Source organism: Leucoraja erinacea, chromosome 2 (assembly GCF_028641065.1).
Source record: "Leucoraja erinacea ecotype New England chromosome 2, Leri_hhj_1, whole genome shotgun sequence".
NCBI lineage: Eukaryota > Metazoa > Chordata > Chondrichthyes > Rajiformes > Rajidae > Leucoraja > Leucoraja erinaceus.
The window spans coordinates 97,560,325-97,579,059 of record NC_073378.1 but is presented as its reverse complement, the minus strand read 5'-3'; the positions used below and the strand labels follow the sequence as shown (position 1 = coordinate 97,579,059).

General features: G+C 41.9%; 1 protein-coding gene across 3 annotated transcripts in view; it reads right to left on the bottom strand.

The window, feature by feature from the left end:
* The window catches only part of crppa (CDP-L-ribitol pyrophosphorylase A), a 230,206-nt gene that overhangs the window by 143,507 nt on the left and 67,964 nt on the right, over positions 1-18,735 (bottom strand). For all 3 annotated transcript variants that reach the window (XM_055661840.1, XM_055661847.1, XM_055661831.1), the window contains exon 7: positions 12,890-12,979. In XM_055661840.1, the coding sequence (XP_055517815.1) occupies positions 12,890-12,979 (90 nt within the window). The remainder of the gene's footprint in view (positions 1-12,889; positions 12,980-18,735) is intronic.

Here is an 18,735-nt window from a genome sequence, read left to right as displayed (position 1 = left end):
GCAAGTTGGGATGAAGGGCCTGTTCCCACACTGTATGACTCCATGACTGTTTATCCAGGAAGTGGACTTTGTTTCACTAGCAAACGCACAAGCATCTCCTGGAACGACTTTCAAAGTATGAAGAAAATGTAATAAGAAAGTTATCGTACTCTCTGAGCTTCTCAAGTAGTACACTTTCTCTCCCTTGAATTCTTGCAATTCCATTTAAATTATGGTATATTCATCCTGGAATTATCCTGTGCTTTCCAAAAAATATGCCTGCCCATGGAACACAGGAAAGCAGGATCAGGTCTAGGCTGGTTGGCACTTGCGTACAGTTTTGGTCTCCAAATCTGAGGAAGGACATTATTGCCATAGAGGGAGTACAGAGAAGGTTCACCAGACTGATTCCTGGGATGTCAGGACTGTTTTATGAAGAAAGACTGGATAGACTTGGTTTATACTCTCTAGAAGTTAGGAGATTGAGAGGGGATCTTATAGAAACTTACAAAATTCTTAAGGGGTTGGACAGGCTAGATGCAGGAACATTGCTCCCGATGTTGGGGAAGTCAAGGAAAAGGGGTCACAGCTTAAGGATAAGGGGGAAATCCTTTCAAACCGAGATGAGAAGAACTTTTTTCACACAGAGAGTGGTGAATCTCTGGAACTCTCTGCTGCAGAGGGTAGTCGAGGCCAGTTCATTGGCTATATTTAAGAGGGAGTTAGATGTGGCCCTTGTGGCTAAGGGGATCAGAGGGTATGGAGAGAAGGCAGGTGCGGGATACTGAGTTGGATGATCAGCCATGATCATATTGAATGGCGGTGCAGGCTCGAAGGGCCGAATGGCCTACTCCTGCACCTAATTTCTATGTTTCTATGTTTCAAGCTCGCCCCGCTATTCAATATAATAATTCTTGGTCCATCCTACAAACGCCCGGTTTAATACCCCTTAACAAAATACAAGACTGTCCAGCTCTCCACAATAATCCAATTGCTCAGGAATCCATTCAAAATTATGCCCCATTTCTCAGAAGCAGTTGTGCTGCACAGGCTTGGCTCAAGGCAGCTCTTTCAGTTCATTCTTTTGGAGCAATCAGCTTACCCACCAATGTCTGTACCCGAGGTACCCGTCTTAAAACAGCTTTATTTACTACAGTCACAAGCACAGAGTGACCAATTGCGGTCTCCAACATTGTAAAGTTATACAGAAAACATCAATGATATTGAGAGACAGTGGCAAAGCAAATAACATGCACGGCCTCCCTAATCTATTGGAAGTGTTCAAACATTGCTTTAGGATTCCAACAGCATGCTGAGAGTGATCTCGACTCCTTCCACAGCGGAGAGGAGAAAGTCCATTCCCCATCTTGACCTCAAAGGAAAGATCTTTATGGACTGCCTTCATAATGCAAGTGGCAAAAATAAACAATACTGTATTTTGCGTAGGAAGGAACTGCAGATGCTGGTTTACACCAAAGATAGTCACAAAATGCTGGAGTAACTCAGCGGAACTGGCAGCATCTCTGGATAGAAGGAATGTGTGATGCTTCAGGTTGAGACCCTACTTCAGGCTCAGTGACAGAACATCCATGATAAAGGTGAGGGAGTGGGGGCCTGGTAAATGGAAGTCATTGAAGAGACAAAGTGTGAATATACTGCATTCACAGGCACGTTTTGAAGGGTTTTGGTAAAAAATAGTAAAGAAGAAAATTATTGGTCAGCGAATTAGAAATCAGATCATATATTTAAGATTGTCAGCAGGAGAATGAAAGGAGAGGTGGAGAGTTAATTTTTCAGCAGAGGGCATGGCAAGAGCATGGCAAGACATGAAATACTTAAGCAGAAATAACATTGTGGGCATAACCACATAACCAATGTGGGTGGGCGGCGCGACCGACGTCGCAGAGGCCTCTGCAGTCTGTCTGTGTTTTTTGTTTTTTTGTCCCATTGAGGGTATAGTTTGTAGTGGGCTTTTAAATGTGTATGGGTGGGGGGTGGGTGGGGGAAACTTTTAAATCTCTTCCCTGCACGGAGACCCAACCTTTTTTCTCTGTCGGGTCTCCGTTGTCGTTGGGGCCTAGCACCGTGGAGCGGCCTCCAACCAGAACGACCTGGGGGCTCAAGTCACGGAGCCGGCGGAGCTGCAGACTTACCATCGTGGAGCTGGCCAGCTTCGGAGCGTGAGGAGTTCGGAGCGTGGAGAGCTGCGGTGGCGCGCAGCTGCGACCCGACTCCGGTGGATGGTGACACCGGGAGCTCGCGGGTCCCCGGTGGGAGACCGATTTGCAGGGCACTGGCAACGGCGACTTCTCCCGGTCGAATTGCGGGGTTGAGAGTGACCTGGAGCAGGGCCTTACATCGCCCGGCGCGGCTTTAAATGGCCGCGGACTTGCTAGCGCCCGCCAGGGGCTTTGACTTTGACTTCGGGAGAAGAATGGAGAGCAGGGGAGAGACAAGACTTTGCCTTCCATCACAGTGAGGAGGAGATTCACTGTGATGGATGTTTGTGTAAATTGTGTTGGTGTGTGTCTTGGTTCTTTTCTTGTATGGCTGCAGAAACCAAATTTTGTTTGAACCTCATGTGAGGTTCAAATGACAAATAAATGGTATTGTATTGTAACCATAATTTTAAACTATCAGATAAACTGATAAATGTAGTGTAATACAGAAGAATAAAACACTGGGAGGAAAGTGTCTAGCTTTTGCAGATTGTAAGCACAGGTACAATGTTCTAATGACTTCATTCTGTGCTATAAAATTCCATGATTTGTTTCACATTTTTCACAATTTCAAAGCAATCGATCTCTGGATGGAATGGAATTATCTCTATACCAGTGTAGTTTGTTTAAGGTATGAGCTGATTCCATTTAATATGATAATCTCAGTCTGTTTTACTTTGAACTGGTTTCAGAAATAGTTCAACAATATTTACCAAGACTTTTAGGCCACCCTCAGGTGGGCAAGGTGGAAGAGCAGGGAGATCACATTGCAATTCTCTTTGCTCCAGGCATTGGCACTGTGGGATCAATTGTGGCCTCTCGTATTGTCAAATTACTTCAGAAGATTACATAACAAAACAAATCTTTTCACTGTAACCTGGTACACATGGCCATAATAAACCTAACACCTAATTTGACGTGTAAATGTTTTCTGAACAAGATGCATATTTCTAAAACAAATTTGCTTTTATAAATCTACAGATTGCCTACCAAAATATGAGATGTTTCCTATCCCTTTGGTATTTTGCTCTTGAATTTCTTAATCTTGCTATTTCAACACCTGCAGTCCCTGACCTGGAGAGGAAATCCATCATTGCATCCTATACCAAAAGAGAACAACAACTCTATAGCACCACAACGCCTCTGTTCCTTTACCTGTTACAATATAATGGCTGTTCTCACATCATTCATAAACAACAGAATGTGCATATCTATCTGGATTGGACACCCAACACCCATAACCATCTCACATGCTTCATGCAACTTAAATTTAAAATTCTCAACCTTGGGTTTTAATTCTTTTTTGGCCTTGTTCATTTTGCTCCATTATCTACCCTAATGTTAATCCCATCGTCTCTGCCCCACATTTCAAACTCTGCATATCCAACCTATCTCTATTTCAACATTTGCAATTACATAGTGTGTAGGAAAGAACTGCAAATGCTGGTTTAAATCGAAGGTAGACTCAAAACGCTGGAGTAACTCTGCGGAACAGGCAGCATCTCTGGAGAGAAGGAATAGGTGACATCGAGTCGAGACCCTTCTTCAGACCCAAAACTTCACCCATTCCTTCGCTCCAGATATGCTGCCTATCTCGCACAGTTACTCCAGCATTTTGCGTCTACCTCCGATTTGCAAATGCACCTTCAGTCACAAACATTGCATAATGTTACATTTCCCTCCTGCAACTCTAAAACCTGCTTCTTCCTTTCAAAGTCAGCTCCTTAACCAAATATTTAATCACCTCTCCTGGTGTCTGCCTCTGGTTTAGCATCTGTTTTTCCCTTATGCATCTGCGAAGCACCACAGGATGTTCTCAGTTAAAGGCAAGTTGTTCTTGTCATAAACAGTGACATAATGCTAAGAGTATGTTGCAAGGCAATAAAACATTGATGGTTTAAATTATGTTTCATATTACCAGTCTGAACCCATGCTGGGCAACAGTAAAACTAATATCTGGATGTAATGGTAAGAAATGTCTTTACTCTTAATAAAGGCATTCAGTTACTCCTATTAAATTACTTAATAATAATAAAATTGTGACATATTATTGCAAAAGTACACTAGGATGCTTACTGTCATCGGCAAAGGTATGTCATTTGTACTTACTATATATATATGACTTAATAGTGCATACTATTTTGTGCAGAAAATACACATTATATCTCAGTAGAGCATTGCCCATCATGTGAAATAAATACAATGCAAGCCACTGATTCTAGTTAGTTAGTTTAGTTTAGTTTATTGTCACATGTACCAAGGTACTGTAAAAAGCCTTTGTTATGTACTAACCACAAAAGTGTAATTACAAAATAGAGCTCAGAGTTGCATCAACTTCACAATTAATCTACTTTAAAACTATTGGTCAAGTATTTCCTTTGGGAAAGTAGCTGAGAAAAATAAAAAGCTAAAACCGACTGAGTGATGAAAGGCCTTGAGAGAGTGGGTGTGGATTTTTTCAGTAGTGGCAGAGACTAAGAACAGAGGGCAGGCACAGCCTCAAAATAAAGGGACACACCTTTACAATAGAGACGAGGAAGGATTTCTTTAGCCAGAGGGTTGCAAATCTGAGGAATTCATTGCCAGACAGCTGTGGGGGGTGTCATTGGATATTTTTAAAGCGGAGAGTAACAGGTTCTTGATTAACATGGGAGTTAAAGATTACAGGGAGAAGTCAGGAGAATGAGTTTGAGAGGGGGAAATAGATCAGTCATGTTCAAATGGCTGAACAGACTCGATATGCCTCTTGGCCTAAAGGGCCTGTCCCTCTTGGCGATTTTTTCGGTGACTGCCAGCATCATTGACTGACGTATCAGGTCACTGACAAAGTTGCTGCATGATGCGGTGTGGTGACATATTGACGCAGAGTGTTTCCAAAAGTGTTGCACCATTTTTATTTGTCACCGTTGGATTTTGAAATTTTCAAAATCTTTTGGTGACCCTGATATGACGGCTACAGTCGCCGAAAAAAAATCGCCAAGTGGGACAGACCCTTAATTCTGCTCCTATGTCTTATGGTCTAAAACTCAGCTGCATTCAATTCATCTCAATTCAATTCAATTCACATTCTCTGGTAAGACCAGAGGGGGGGGTCTGTGCATTTATGTAAATAAAGCATGGTGCACGGACTCCACCATCATCGAGAGTCACTGCTCAGCTAACCTTGAATTCCTCTTGGTTAGATGCAGACCGTTCTATCTGCCCAGAGAGTTCACCTCCACTGTTGTGACTGCAGCCTATATCCCTCCTGATGCTAATGCCAAGCTTGCAATGAAAGAGCTGCATACTGCCATTAGCAAACAACAGACGCACAACCCCGAGGCAGCCTTCATTGTTGCGGGTGACTTCAATCACTCCAACCTGAAGACTGTACTCCCCAAATTCCACCAACATGTATCCTTCCCCACTAGAGTAGACAAGACACTGGACAAAGTCTACACCAATATGGCTGAAGCTTACAAAGCCATCCCCCTCCCCCACCTTGGTCAGTCTGATCACGTCTCATTGTTCCTGCTCCCTAAGTACTCCCCACTCATCAGACGGGTTAAACCAACTGTAAGGACAGTTAAAGTCTGGTCAGAGGAAGCGGACTTCACACTTCAGCAGTGTTTTGGAAACACTGACTGGAAGGCGTTTGCAGCCCAGGCCACCCTTGACTCTCACACGGACATTGATTCCTATACATCCTCTGTTCTGGACTTTATAAACTCCACCATCAATAGTGTCACCTCCCTCAAACAGGTGACCATATACCCGAATCAGAAGCCATGGATGAACAGCGAGGTCAGGCTACTGCTGAAAGCACGGGACACCGCTTTCAGGTCAGGCGATGCTCGAGCCTACAGTTCATCCAGGGCTAACCTGAAGAGGGGCATCAGGAAGGCCAAGCATTGCCATAAGCTCAGGATTGAGGAGCACTTCAACAACAACTCCGACCCCCGACGCATGTGGCAAGGCATCCAGGCCATCACGGACTACAGACCCTCCAATATCACCCCCACATCCAGCGACGCCTCCTTCCTTGAGGAGCTGAATCACTTCTATGGCCGCTTCGACAGGGACAATCTAGAGACAGCCATCAAGGCTGTGCTACCTGCCGATCACCAACCCCTCACACTCACCCCCCTACGACGTGTACGTGGCACTGAGTAGGACTAATGCACGTAAGGCTGCTGGCCCTGACGGCATCCCCGGGCGCGTGCTCAGTGCCTGTGCTGCGCAGCTGACAGACGTCTGGACTGACATCTTCAACCTGTCACTTGCCCAAGCAGTTGTCCCCACTTGCCTTAAAGCCACCTCCATCGTGCCAGTGCCAAAACACTCCACTGCGGCAAGCCTCAACGACTTCCGCCCAGTTGCACTTACCCCCATCATCACCAAGTGCTTCGAGAGGCTGGTCCTGGCACACCTCAAAAGCTGCCTACCCCCCACACTGGATCCCTATCAGTTTGCCTATCGCAAGAACAGGAGTACGGAGGATGCCATCTCAACGGCACTTCACTCCGCCCTCTCCCACCTTGACAACAGAGACACTTATGTAAGAATGCTGTTCATCGATTACAGCTCAGCATTCAACACCATTATTCCATCAAAACTGATCACCAAACTCGGTAACCTGGGCATCGACCCCTCCCTCTGCAACTGGATACTGGACTTTCTAACCAACAGACCCCAGTCTGTGAGGTTAGACAAACACACCTCTTCAACCCTCACCCTGAACACCGGCGTCCCTCAGGGCTGTGTGCTGAGCCCCCTCCTCTACTCCCTCTTCACCTATGACTGCACACCTGTACATGGTACTAACACCATCATCAAGTATGCAGATGATACAACGGTGATTGGCCTCATCAGCAACAACGATGAGCTGGCCTACAGGGAGGAGGTCCAGCACTTAGCAGCATGGTGCGCTGACAACAACCTGGCCCTTAACTCCAAGAAGACCAAGGAGCTCATTGTAGACTTCAGGAAGTCCAGAGGCGGCACGCACACCCCCATCCACATTAACGGGACGGAGGTGGAACGTGTTTCTAGCTTCAGGTTCCTGGGAGTCAACATCTCCGATGACCTCTCTTGGACCCACAATACCTCTACTCTGATCAAGAAGGCTCATCAGCGTCTCTTCTTCCTGAGAAGACTGAAGAAGGTCCATCTGTCTCCTCAGATCCTGGTGAACTTCTACCGCTGCACCATCGAGAGCATCCTTACCAACTGCATCACAGTATGGTATGGCAACTGCTCTGTCTCCGACCGGAAGGCATTGCAGAGGGTGGTGAAAATTGCCCCACGCATCACCGGTTCCACGCTCCCCTCCATTGAGTCTGTCCAAAGCAAGCGCTGTCTGCGGAGGGCGCTCAGCATCGCCAAGGACTGCTCTCACCCCAACCATGGACTGTTTACCCTCCTACCATCCGGGAGGCGCTACAGGTCTCTCCGTTGCCGAACCAGCAGGTCGAGGAACAGCTTCTTTCCGGCCGCTGTCAATCTACTAAACAACGTACCTCGGTGACTGCCAATCACCCCCCCCCCCCCCCCCCCCACGGACACTTATTATTTATTTTTTTAATTCAAAATCGTTTGCTATGTCGCTCTTCAAAGGAGATGCTAAATGCATTTCGTTGTCTCTGTACTGTACACTGACAATGACAATTAAAATTGAATCTGAATCTAAATCTAAATCTGAATTCATCAACACTCAATTAGAGACCAATTAACATGACAATTCAAAGCTTAAGATGGACAAGAAAAGCTGTCACATGTAGTGAAGAAGGGTCTCGACCCGAAATGTCACCTTTTTATGTGTCTATCTTCGGTTTAAACCAGCATCTGCAGTTCTTTCTGACACCACTCAAAGCCTTTCAGGTTTGGCTGCTGCTTGGGTTTTATCTAGTCCTCGCACACTGGCTGGAAATAGGCAATGGGTCAAAGCTATTCAGTTGTGATCTGCTGACATTTTGCACCGTGTGTATGTCTGAAAGGTGGGGAATACATCACAAAACTTTCACACGTTGTACTTAATAAGACCTGCACCTGCATGTAATTTTTGACTGCACCACTTGACTTCTACTTGTCATATTTTATCACACTCAAGTTATCTTATTCCCATTACAATTCCCACATCTGCATTTGTACTAAATTTTTACCAATATAAGCTTGCAAGCTGCGATCACGACCTCCCATCATGTGCCTTGTTTCAGGCATCATCCAGACATCTCGTGCGGGAAGGGATTTCTGTTTCCGTTCTTTCATCATTTATTAACCACATTTAATTTATGTTTATTGTTTTGTTAGAAAACGAACCTTGTTTTTGTACTTTTTAAAAAATGTCCTGCCCTTCATAACATCTTGTGTAGGAAGGAACTGCAGATGCTGGTTTAAACCGGAGATAGACATAAAAATCTGGAGTAACTCAGCTGGAATTACTAAAGAAGGGTCTCGACCCAAAACGTCATCCATTCCTTCCCTCCAGAGATGCTGCCTGTCCCGCTGCATTATTCCATCTTTTTGTGTCTATATTCATAGCATCTTTTTGATTTTCCTATTGTTTTCAATGGAAGTGGGCCTTTCATGAAAGTTTTGAATCAATGATTTTGGTGTCTCCATTGGCATCTTCTTAGAATCCCCTACCGGTCAATAATGCGAGTCTCAGGCTTAGTTCTGTAAACCTCTAGATCTTTTTCACAACACAGCTGGAATATTTTCAGCATCATTTCTATAGGGATATGGCAGAATCACCAGAGCAATCCCGAAACATCATTGCCATGGATCACAGAACTGCCTACATAAAATATATCTGCAGAGAATCCTCAGAATATGTGTAGATGTTTTTCCCTCTTCATCAATTCTCACCACCACAGTTTCAAAAGAGTTGCCCTTACTTAGTTCTCTTTCCAAACTACATTTCCTCTTGTTGCCATGCAGACAAGACAGTGGAGTTTAAGAGGATTTAAAAAGGTGTGGATATGCAGGGAATGAAGGGATATTTCTATTTCTCTATTTCTCTCTTTCGTGCATGAAAAGAGAGAGAGATAGAGAGAGAGAGAGAGAGAGAAAGAATTTAAAAAATGCTAGGGATGCCTGATGAGAGAAATGAAAATGCATACCACTGAGCTGCCCAAGGAAAATATTAGATCCTCCAATTTGTGTTTAGACTCACTGACAATGGAGGAGACCGAGGACAGAAAGATCTGTGTAGGAATGGGAAGGAGAATTGTATATGTTTCACCTTTTCAACTGTTTCTAACTTCTTGCTTTTGCCTCATCTGCTCTCCCTACCTCTTCCACAAATTTCCAGTCCAGACCCATCTTCATCTTGTTGGTAAGTCTCCATGCTGTCCAACTTTCTTCCTATTCTTCTGAGCTTGCCTAAGCCACACAGAGATTCAGCTGGCAAGCTTCACCCAATATCATGTGTTTTGTCAGTCGCTATCTCCACCACTCAGTATCTAAACCTAAGAACTGGCCCAGGATTGAAACACTGTCATTCGCTTCTGGTTCCCGGACCTTTATTTTGATGTGTGAGCTTACTAGGAAGGCCTTACTTTTAACTGCTTAGCTCACCTTTCAGCCGAAGCTTCACATTCCTTGTCAGACGGATTCTATATGTTTAATTCTATATGGACCGGTGCCAGTGTATGGCATGTGTACATTAATCACCAAGCCTTTCCTGTTGGAGACACCGTAGTACCAGCATTTGCCTCTTTATTTGTTAAAGGTCTAGCATCTGCAGTTGATTACTCTACTATTGTGCCATTTTCATAACTACTTTGTTGCAGCATCTAACTCTGGACTACCAGCATCTGAGCTATAGATCTCTTAAAGAGTCAAGGGTATTTAATTGTCACATGTACCAACAATGACACAATTACATTTTCACCTGCAGCAGCTGATACAGGCCTGTAAACACAATCCTCATAGATAACATATAATAAACAAAAAAACATTCAATACTATTGCAATAAAAGCCTGATGTGCTTAATGTGACCAATCAGTTAACAGTTAATTCTTTAGTTTTGTGTTTTGTGGTGTCTGATGGTTGCTGTGAAGAACTTATTCTTGATAAGCTGATTCTTCTTCTGGTGGTCTTAGCACATAGAATCATAAGAACATAGAAAATAGGTGCAGGAGTAGGCCATTCGGCCCTTCGAACCTGCACCGCCATTCAATATGATCATGGCTGGTCATCCAACTCAGTATCCTGTACCTGCCTTCTCTCCATACCCCCTGATCCCTTTAGCCACAAGGGCCACATCTTAAACTCCTTCTTAAATATAGCCAATGAACTGGCCTCAAGTACCTTTTGTGGCAGAGAATTCCAGAGATTCACCACTCTCTGTGTGAAAAAAAAAATTCTCATCTCGGTCCTAAAAGATTTCCCCCTTATCCTTAAACTGTGACCCCTTGTTCTGGACTTCCCCAACGTCGGGAACAATCTTCCTGCATCTAGCCTGTCCAACCCCTTAAGAATTTTGTAAGTTTCTATAAGATCCCCCCTCAACCTTCTAAATTCTAGCGAGTACAAGCCAAGTCTATCCTGTCTTTCTTCATATGAAAGTCCTGACATCCCAGGAATCAGTCTGGTGAACCTTCTCTGTACTCCCTCTATGGCAAGAATGTCTTTCCTCAGATTAGGAGACCAAAACTGTATGCAATACTCCAGGTGTGGTCTCACCAAGACCCTGTACAACTGCAGTAGAACCTCCCTGCTCCTATACTTTTGCTATGAATGCTAACATACCATTCGCATTCTTCACTGCCTGCTGCAACTGCATGCCTACTTTCAATGACTGGTGTACCATAACACCCAGGTCTCGTTGCATCTCCCCTTTTCCTAGTCGGCCACCATGTCAAGTCAAGTCAAGTCACATTTATTTATATAGCACATTTACAAAGCAACTCTCGTTGACCAAAGTGCTTTACATTGGTATAAGAATAGTATAACAAACAACAGTGGTTCATAGATTAAATACAAACATCACTACATACATATAGCCCTCGCTCACAGGACGTCAAGAAAGGCTTGGGAGTAGAGATGAGTTTTAAGTCTCGACTTAAAGGAGTCGATGGAGGGGCAGCACATCTTAAGTTCAATTGACTTGTGGCGTCAGTGCAGGGCCAGTGAACCTGTAAGGATGACTGGCCGCTAGACCTCCTTCCTGCAACTGCACAGCAGAAAGAGTATCTCACTCCCGTGCACAGCTTCCAATGACTGGAGTTAGACACAAAATGCTGGAGAAACTCAGCAGGGCAGGTGGCATCTCCTTCTCTCCAGAGATGTTGCCTGTCCCGCTGAGTAACTCAGCATTTTGTGTCTATCTTCGGTGTAAACCAGCATCTGCAGTTCCTTCCCACACATACAATGTCTGGTTTGTTCTCCACTTCAAACACTGCCTACAGGGCACAGGGATAAATTGGTGCCAAAACATGGTGTTCCACCCTTCCACTGGAAATAAAGGAAACTTTAGACATGCATTGGATGAGTGCTGTTATTTGGATATGCTTCAGGAATTCACATTGACAACTCAATGATGAATGTGAATTGAATTGAATTGAGATGAATTGAATGCAGCTGAGTTTGCCAAAAGCTCTAAATTAAAAAAAAGAGACATGTTTGGCACAAAAAGAAATGGAGAGAACAACTCTACTTTAGTTGACTATATTGGTTTACATCAAAATTAGTCAAAAAAACATCAATATTTTGACAGAGGGACTGCAGATATATTTTTGTTGCTAATGTTAAAATGATGGGGCGGATATATCCTGGGCAATAGCAGAACAAAATAAAGTGCCTCCTTGAATCAGACAAGAACTAAATAAAAAATAATAAAAGCTGGAAACACTCAGCAACTCAGTCAGCATCTGTGACAAAGGGTTTTCCAAGCGAAGCATGTTCAGTTTCCACAGTGGCTGCCTGACCTGCTGAGTGATTCCAGCATTTTCAGCTTTTATTCCAGATTTCAGTTCAGCAGTAGTACATTTAGGAGCATGGTGTAAATACCTGCAGATGTGGAGACCACATCTTCAAAGGTGACTGCCAGGAATAAACAGAGATCAAATTCCAAAGAAGATCATCAGATACAGATGAATGGTGTTAAAAATGTGGACATGCAAATTGGATGCAGTTTTAGGAGCCGAGGGATTTCAGGCCATATTGGTAACTTTAGGATCATTTACCAACAGTGACATATGATTAAGTTCTGCAAGCACAAACCACAAATAATTTTCTCTGATGTTATGTGCTGTGATACTCCATTGCCAGAAGCTTCCAAATCAATTCTAAATTATTGAAAATTTTGCATTGCACATCCAGATGCACATAAATCTCTCTGCAAAAGCACCAGACAGAAAGCAATTTAGGTCAATAACTAATAAATAATAATCCCAGTTAGAAGCATATATCTACCTCCATCTATAATCTCTATTTGTTGGAAGCAGGAACTATGGCATCTAGCTTGACAATGCTAATCTGAAATTATTATAAACCAAAAAGTGCAACATAGAAGTTTTGACCATGGACGGATCACTGTCTCTGAAGTTAGACACAAAATGCTGGAGTAACTCAGCGGGACAGGCAGCTCACTGGAGAGAAGGAATGGGAGACGTTTCGGGTCGAGACCCTTCTTCAGTAATCATTTGCTGGATAAAATAAAGGGAACATAAAGCACACGTATTACAGAAATGTACTGCATACTCACATTGATGTAAATAAAGTTATAATGTTGTTTTGAGGTGATGGCCTGAACACAGCTGCTCTCTTTACTCAACGACCATTTCAACAAATCTACCTGCCAGCAGAGAAAGATAAAACACATCACTGCAATGCAGACTTTATTTATGTTAAAATGAAGCTTATGCAAGAACTTAAACCCAATAATTTTATATAAAATAAATTTTATATAAAAGCAAAGTCTAAGAAAGTCTAAAAAGTCTAAGAAAATGCAGCATGTTTAGTCCAAAATTGATAAACAGGGAAAATTGATAAATCCAAAAACAAATATTATGAAATGCACTAGTATTCCCATTTAATCTATTGAAATAGTGCACAATGTTATGCACATCAATTCACCTTAGTCACCTGTCTTGCTATCTTAAAGGATTTATGTATTCTAAGATACCATTGTTCTTCCACATTTTAAATAGCCTCAATTTCTTGGTACATTCACTTGTCTTGTTGCAACTCCCCAAATGCATTATCTTATAATGATCGGCATTAAATTCCATTAGCCATTATTTCCCCAACACTCCGGATTATCTATACTATCTACACTATGGAAAAGTGAAAAGTGAAAAACAAGTGGTGAAAGCTTTCCTCCTTTGTGTCAACCACTCCTAAATTGAGACAAGGTTTATTTTGATGCTATTAGACAGGAATCTGCAGAGGTCAACTGTGAGATGTTGTTTTCAGGTTTCCAGAAAGATTATTAAAGGTGAGATTGGAATAGCTGTTAGAGTAAAAGTAATAGCTGGCACGTTTAGGAAGTCATGGTTGACGAGAGATACTGAAAAAAAGGAGGCAAATGTCATGTATAGGCAGCTGGGATCAAGCAAATCCCTTGAAGAATGGAAGAGATGTCAGAATACACTTAAGAGGAAATCAGGAGGGCAAAAAAAAGATTTGTTTTTGTAGATGAAGCTGGTGCGCTACAAATGCTGAAAACTACATTCTGCACTCTGTATCTTCCGCTTTGCTATATCTATTACATTTGTGTTTGACTTGATTGTATTGATGTATAATATCTGACTAAGCTGGATATCATGTAAAACAAAGCTTTTCATTGTACCTCAGTTCACGAGACAATAATAAACCTAAATCTAGGGACACAAGAATGCTTTGGTAATTAAGGTAAAGGAGAAATCCTAATGGATTCTACTAGTATATTCAGAGCAAGAAGAAACAAAGGGAGAGAAGACTCTCATGAGGATTAACGTGCTTGCTTATGCATAGAACTGCAGGGGATGGGCATGGAGTGAAATAAGCATGTCTCATCTGCGTTTACCATGGAGAAGGTAATGAAAGCTAAAGAATGAAAAGAAAGAGTGGTGTATGGTATATATCTACATTACAACACAGGAGGTGCTGGCAGTCTTAAGGCATATTTAGGTGGATAAATCCGCAGAACCTGATTGTGTATCCAACAACATTGTGTGAAATCAGGGAAGAAATTGTTGGGGCCCTGACAGTGAGAGTCTGGGACTTGTTTTGTTGGAGCATAGGAAGCAGAAGGGTGACCTTTAAGGTATGTAAAATCATGAGCAGCATAGAGAAGATGGATACAGTCTTTTTTACCCCATGGTAGAAAGTCTAAAACGAATGGACATGGGTTTTAAAGTGAGAGGGGTATGATTGTAAAGGTATCCGAGGGGTTATTTCTTCAAGGAAGGATGGTGGGTATATGGAACAAACTACCAGATGAAGCTGTAGAGGGGGTACAATGTTTAATAGACATTTGGACAGATATGTGGAAAAGAAAAGCATGGGCTAAATGCAGGCAAATGGGGCAAGCTCAAATCAACATCTTGGTCAGCATGGACTAGTTAGGTTAAAGGGCCTGTTTCTGTGCTGTTTGACTCAATGACTATGGACTGCAATATAAACTCCAATATAATTACTTGACCCATTGCCTATTGTTTCCAGCATTGAGTTAATAACACCCTGCTTGGTGTTGTGTAACAGAAGAACTGGAAGTGGTGGTCTTTCATTTGGCCTTCCCTAACTGACCAAAGTCAAACAGTTATCTAATTTTCTGAAGAAATAACTTTGCATGAAAACAACTTTAAAATAACTTGAAGGGACAAGTCAATTGCTTCATGCATGATTCAACATTAAAAATCTGCGGCAAGGAGACCAATCACTCGGCACAACCGCATTTACACATACCATTAACACAACAAACAGGCTAACCAAATAAAGCTGCTGCTAAGTGCCCGGGTGATATTCATGTCCCTATTTGGAAGCATATTATTTAAAACACATTGATCATAAATCATGCTTCAGAAATGTTTTAAAACAGCATCTTACAAGGGCAAAATATATTTTTATTTTTGTCATATCTCACCTAGTTATATAAATTGAAGCTTAACCACTTAAGGTTCACTGCGGAGTTGTTAAGGCTGTGGGATAGGAACAGAGACCAGTGGTGAGGGTTGGCAGGGGACTTAACTGCCGGAAAAGTCATTCTGAATCCACTTGGCAGCACCAAAGGCTATGCTCCAGTTCCGCAAATAATCTATCCAGATTTGTTAAGGCTCACTCCAGAACAAAGGATCTCCATGAAGCATCAGGTGGTTAGTACCAGGGCACCCATACACCAGCAAGGATGAGGAGAAGAAACTACCTTTAATGCCAGAATCACATCAGCACTATATATAGTGTGTCACACCAACACGTAATGAACAATTCCACATGTTGAAAATTGGAAACAAGAACAGAAAACTGTAAAGACAGCATCCATGGAAAGAGAAACAGAGTTACCATTTCAGGTCAAAGATGGATTCTGATGAGTCGTCAGCCTGAAATGTGAACACTGTTTTTGAAATGCCAGCAGATGCTGGGTCAGATTTTCAGAGCAATATGAAATATTCCAGAAGTGGCCATGATTCACACACTAACTCTGTATTAACAGTATTTCAAGTAAGAGGTTCAGAACAAAACAATCCAGCGTATTCTACCTCACTCCTTGTTGTCAATGAAATCAGAGCTCGACACTAGCAGGTATTTCCCAGCTGCTGCTGTTCAGGTGTGCCATTGTTCTAAAAAAAATCTTGAAGACACTTATAGGAAACGCGGGAGGACAAGGTGTTATACATCTTACATAGCTTCTGTGCTTTTACACACTCATCTTCTGAAGTTGACCTTCGTGCTTCGGAAGAAATTTTATGATTTTGCACTGTTAATTTTAGTAAAAGTTAGTTGAGTAAAATTTTTTAATTTTTAAATTTTAGCAAAAGGCACTGAATATATTCTGACTTGACATGCTATACACAGTAGAAGGCGTCAACCACAACGCCTCTCAAACCTGTCCCGCCATTTAATATGATCATGGGTGAGCTATGCTGGCCTCAGCTCCTCTTCCATGCTGGTTCCCCATATTCCTACATTCTTTGATCTTTTAAATATTTATCCATCTCCACTTTAAATAGATCTAACGATCTGGCCTTCACCACTCCAAAGGCCAGAACGCCACATGTTTTTTTTTAAACTACCAGATGGATATGCCTGCTAACTTCATGATTCATATAAAAGAACACCTAGATCCCTCTGAAATTCATCCTTTCTAGTGTCTCTCTCTCCGCTCTGATAATAATCTGCCTTTTTATCTTTGTCCGAAAAGTCCACCATTTTATCAATTGAAATATTTGATTTGATTTTTCTTCAATCCTCTGGCCTCAAGATTACATGACCAAAACATAATGTAGCCAATCATTGTAATTTAACCTTTTATGCCTTGCCATAGAATTGCGCATCTGCATTTTAACCCCCGAGATCAAGATCTCTTGAGGCTTGATTGGCAGTACCGAAGGCTGCATTTCTCTCAGCATGACATTCTTTTGATTCCAATTTTGATGGTGATTACGATCTGCTTGTTCCATGCAGTTTCTAAAACTAATGTAAATTTTAAGGTGACATTAACAATCTCTTTTTACAAATAAGTAACATTCACTGGTTGAAAATTTGAGCTTTATTCCACAACTGCTTTGTCCTAAAGGCTAATGCTCATTGAGGTGTGACCAAGAATGCTCATTTCATTAGTAACACTCGATATAGTCATGGTCGACAGCACAGCAGAAATTGTTGCACCTATTCAGAGTTTATATTTCAACAATACAGACAGCTAGATATTTTCAGTGCTAATTTGAATGATAAATTTATTGCAAATTGTTAGGGATAACTCCATTCATCCACAAATTGTTTGCTGCAATATTATTATTTTACCCTCATTGGAGTTTTGGATTGTGGGGATTGGTCTTCCTTTTGTATGACAGGGCCAAGTCGGAGAATCTATAAATTAATATTAGATGCAAGCCGTAGGTTTCTAAAAAAATAAAGTGATTCTATCTTTTTGACAGTTGCATATCATAAATATTAATCTTTGTCTGAATTGTGAATTGTAAAGTGGTCGGTCCACATTTGCTAAAAGTTGAGATCAGAGCTGATGTAAATCAACTGCATAATTTAGTAATGCTTGAAGTAGGCACTAGACTTAAAAGGCATCTATTTTTTTTATGTCCGAGTGACTGGATGTCCAGATGTGAGGTAAAATGTGTATCACTGTAGAGTGCCTACAAACAATATCACTTCAAATATAAAAGAGCAAGCTCAAATGCAATTGTATATATTTTTTAAATTTTCAAAGAGGGAGAGACAACAAAAAACTGGCTCGGCATATTGGGACTGGAAGGCTGTTTCAAAGATGTATTTGAGATTAATTTATCTGATGCACATTTCACAGATGCCTTCCTACTAAAATGCAAAATCAAAACTGTCAGTGCCTGGAAACAAAGAATGCAAGCGGAAGCAAAATGTAAAAATTCTTCAGGGATGTTGCTGATAAGCTTTGACATTTTGACACAAATATTGACAGATTGGGCCAGGATTTCTGACCCTTTTTGCATCATGGAAACACACTTTACGACCTGCCTTCCACTCGCTGTACAAAGGTCAAAGTAGCACTACTCAAAACATTTGAAAATATAATGGATGGTCAGGAAGTGAATTGTAGGCCTAAAAGGAGATCCCCTAATCAGTTCTAGGAATATTGTGTGCTTGAATGACCACATCACTCATGAACACACTTGGTTTTAACAAAAGCTACAGGCAGGTCTGGCAAACTTTACCCTGAGCATCTATTATTCAACACCCTGTGAGCTGTGTAATTTGCATTTGCTTTGGTAAGTGTTTATGTAGAGTAATTATGTAATTTTGGTCATTAATAGAACAAACCATTAGAAGTCAAGAATGCTGAAAATAGTTTTCAGAAGCTCTATGAGATACATAAAGGTTATTTCTAAAGGGTATATTGCACAATGGCTTGATGGTAGAACTCTTCAAACTTCAGCTCAAATTTTGGATGTAAAAATCATCTTCATTTTGACCTCTTTGTATCACTCAGTTTAATAGCATAAATCATATGGGAGGTCCAACATTTGATGTTTGGACCGGCCTATGCTTAAAAGGAAATAAATGGAACAGGTTTTATTCTTGATCGTTCTCCAGTACCTGTCATTGGAAACTCCTGAACCTGACGCCTCACACTAATTTGCTGTCTTATCACCAGTATCTGATTTTCTCAACAATGATAGTCATGCAAGACATAGTCATGTAAAGTCATACTGCGTAGAAACAGGCCCTTCGGCCCAACTTGCCCACACTGAATCAGAGTAATTTGTGGAAAATACCACATTTACTCTGCAGGAGAAAAAGCAGCATCCAAATTTAGTCGCAAGTTATGCAGTGCTGAACCAGGCCCTTCAGCCCAGCCATCCATGCTGTTCAAGGTGCCTTCCTGAACTAGTCCCATTTGCCTGCATTTGACCCATATCC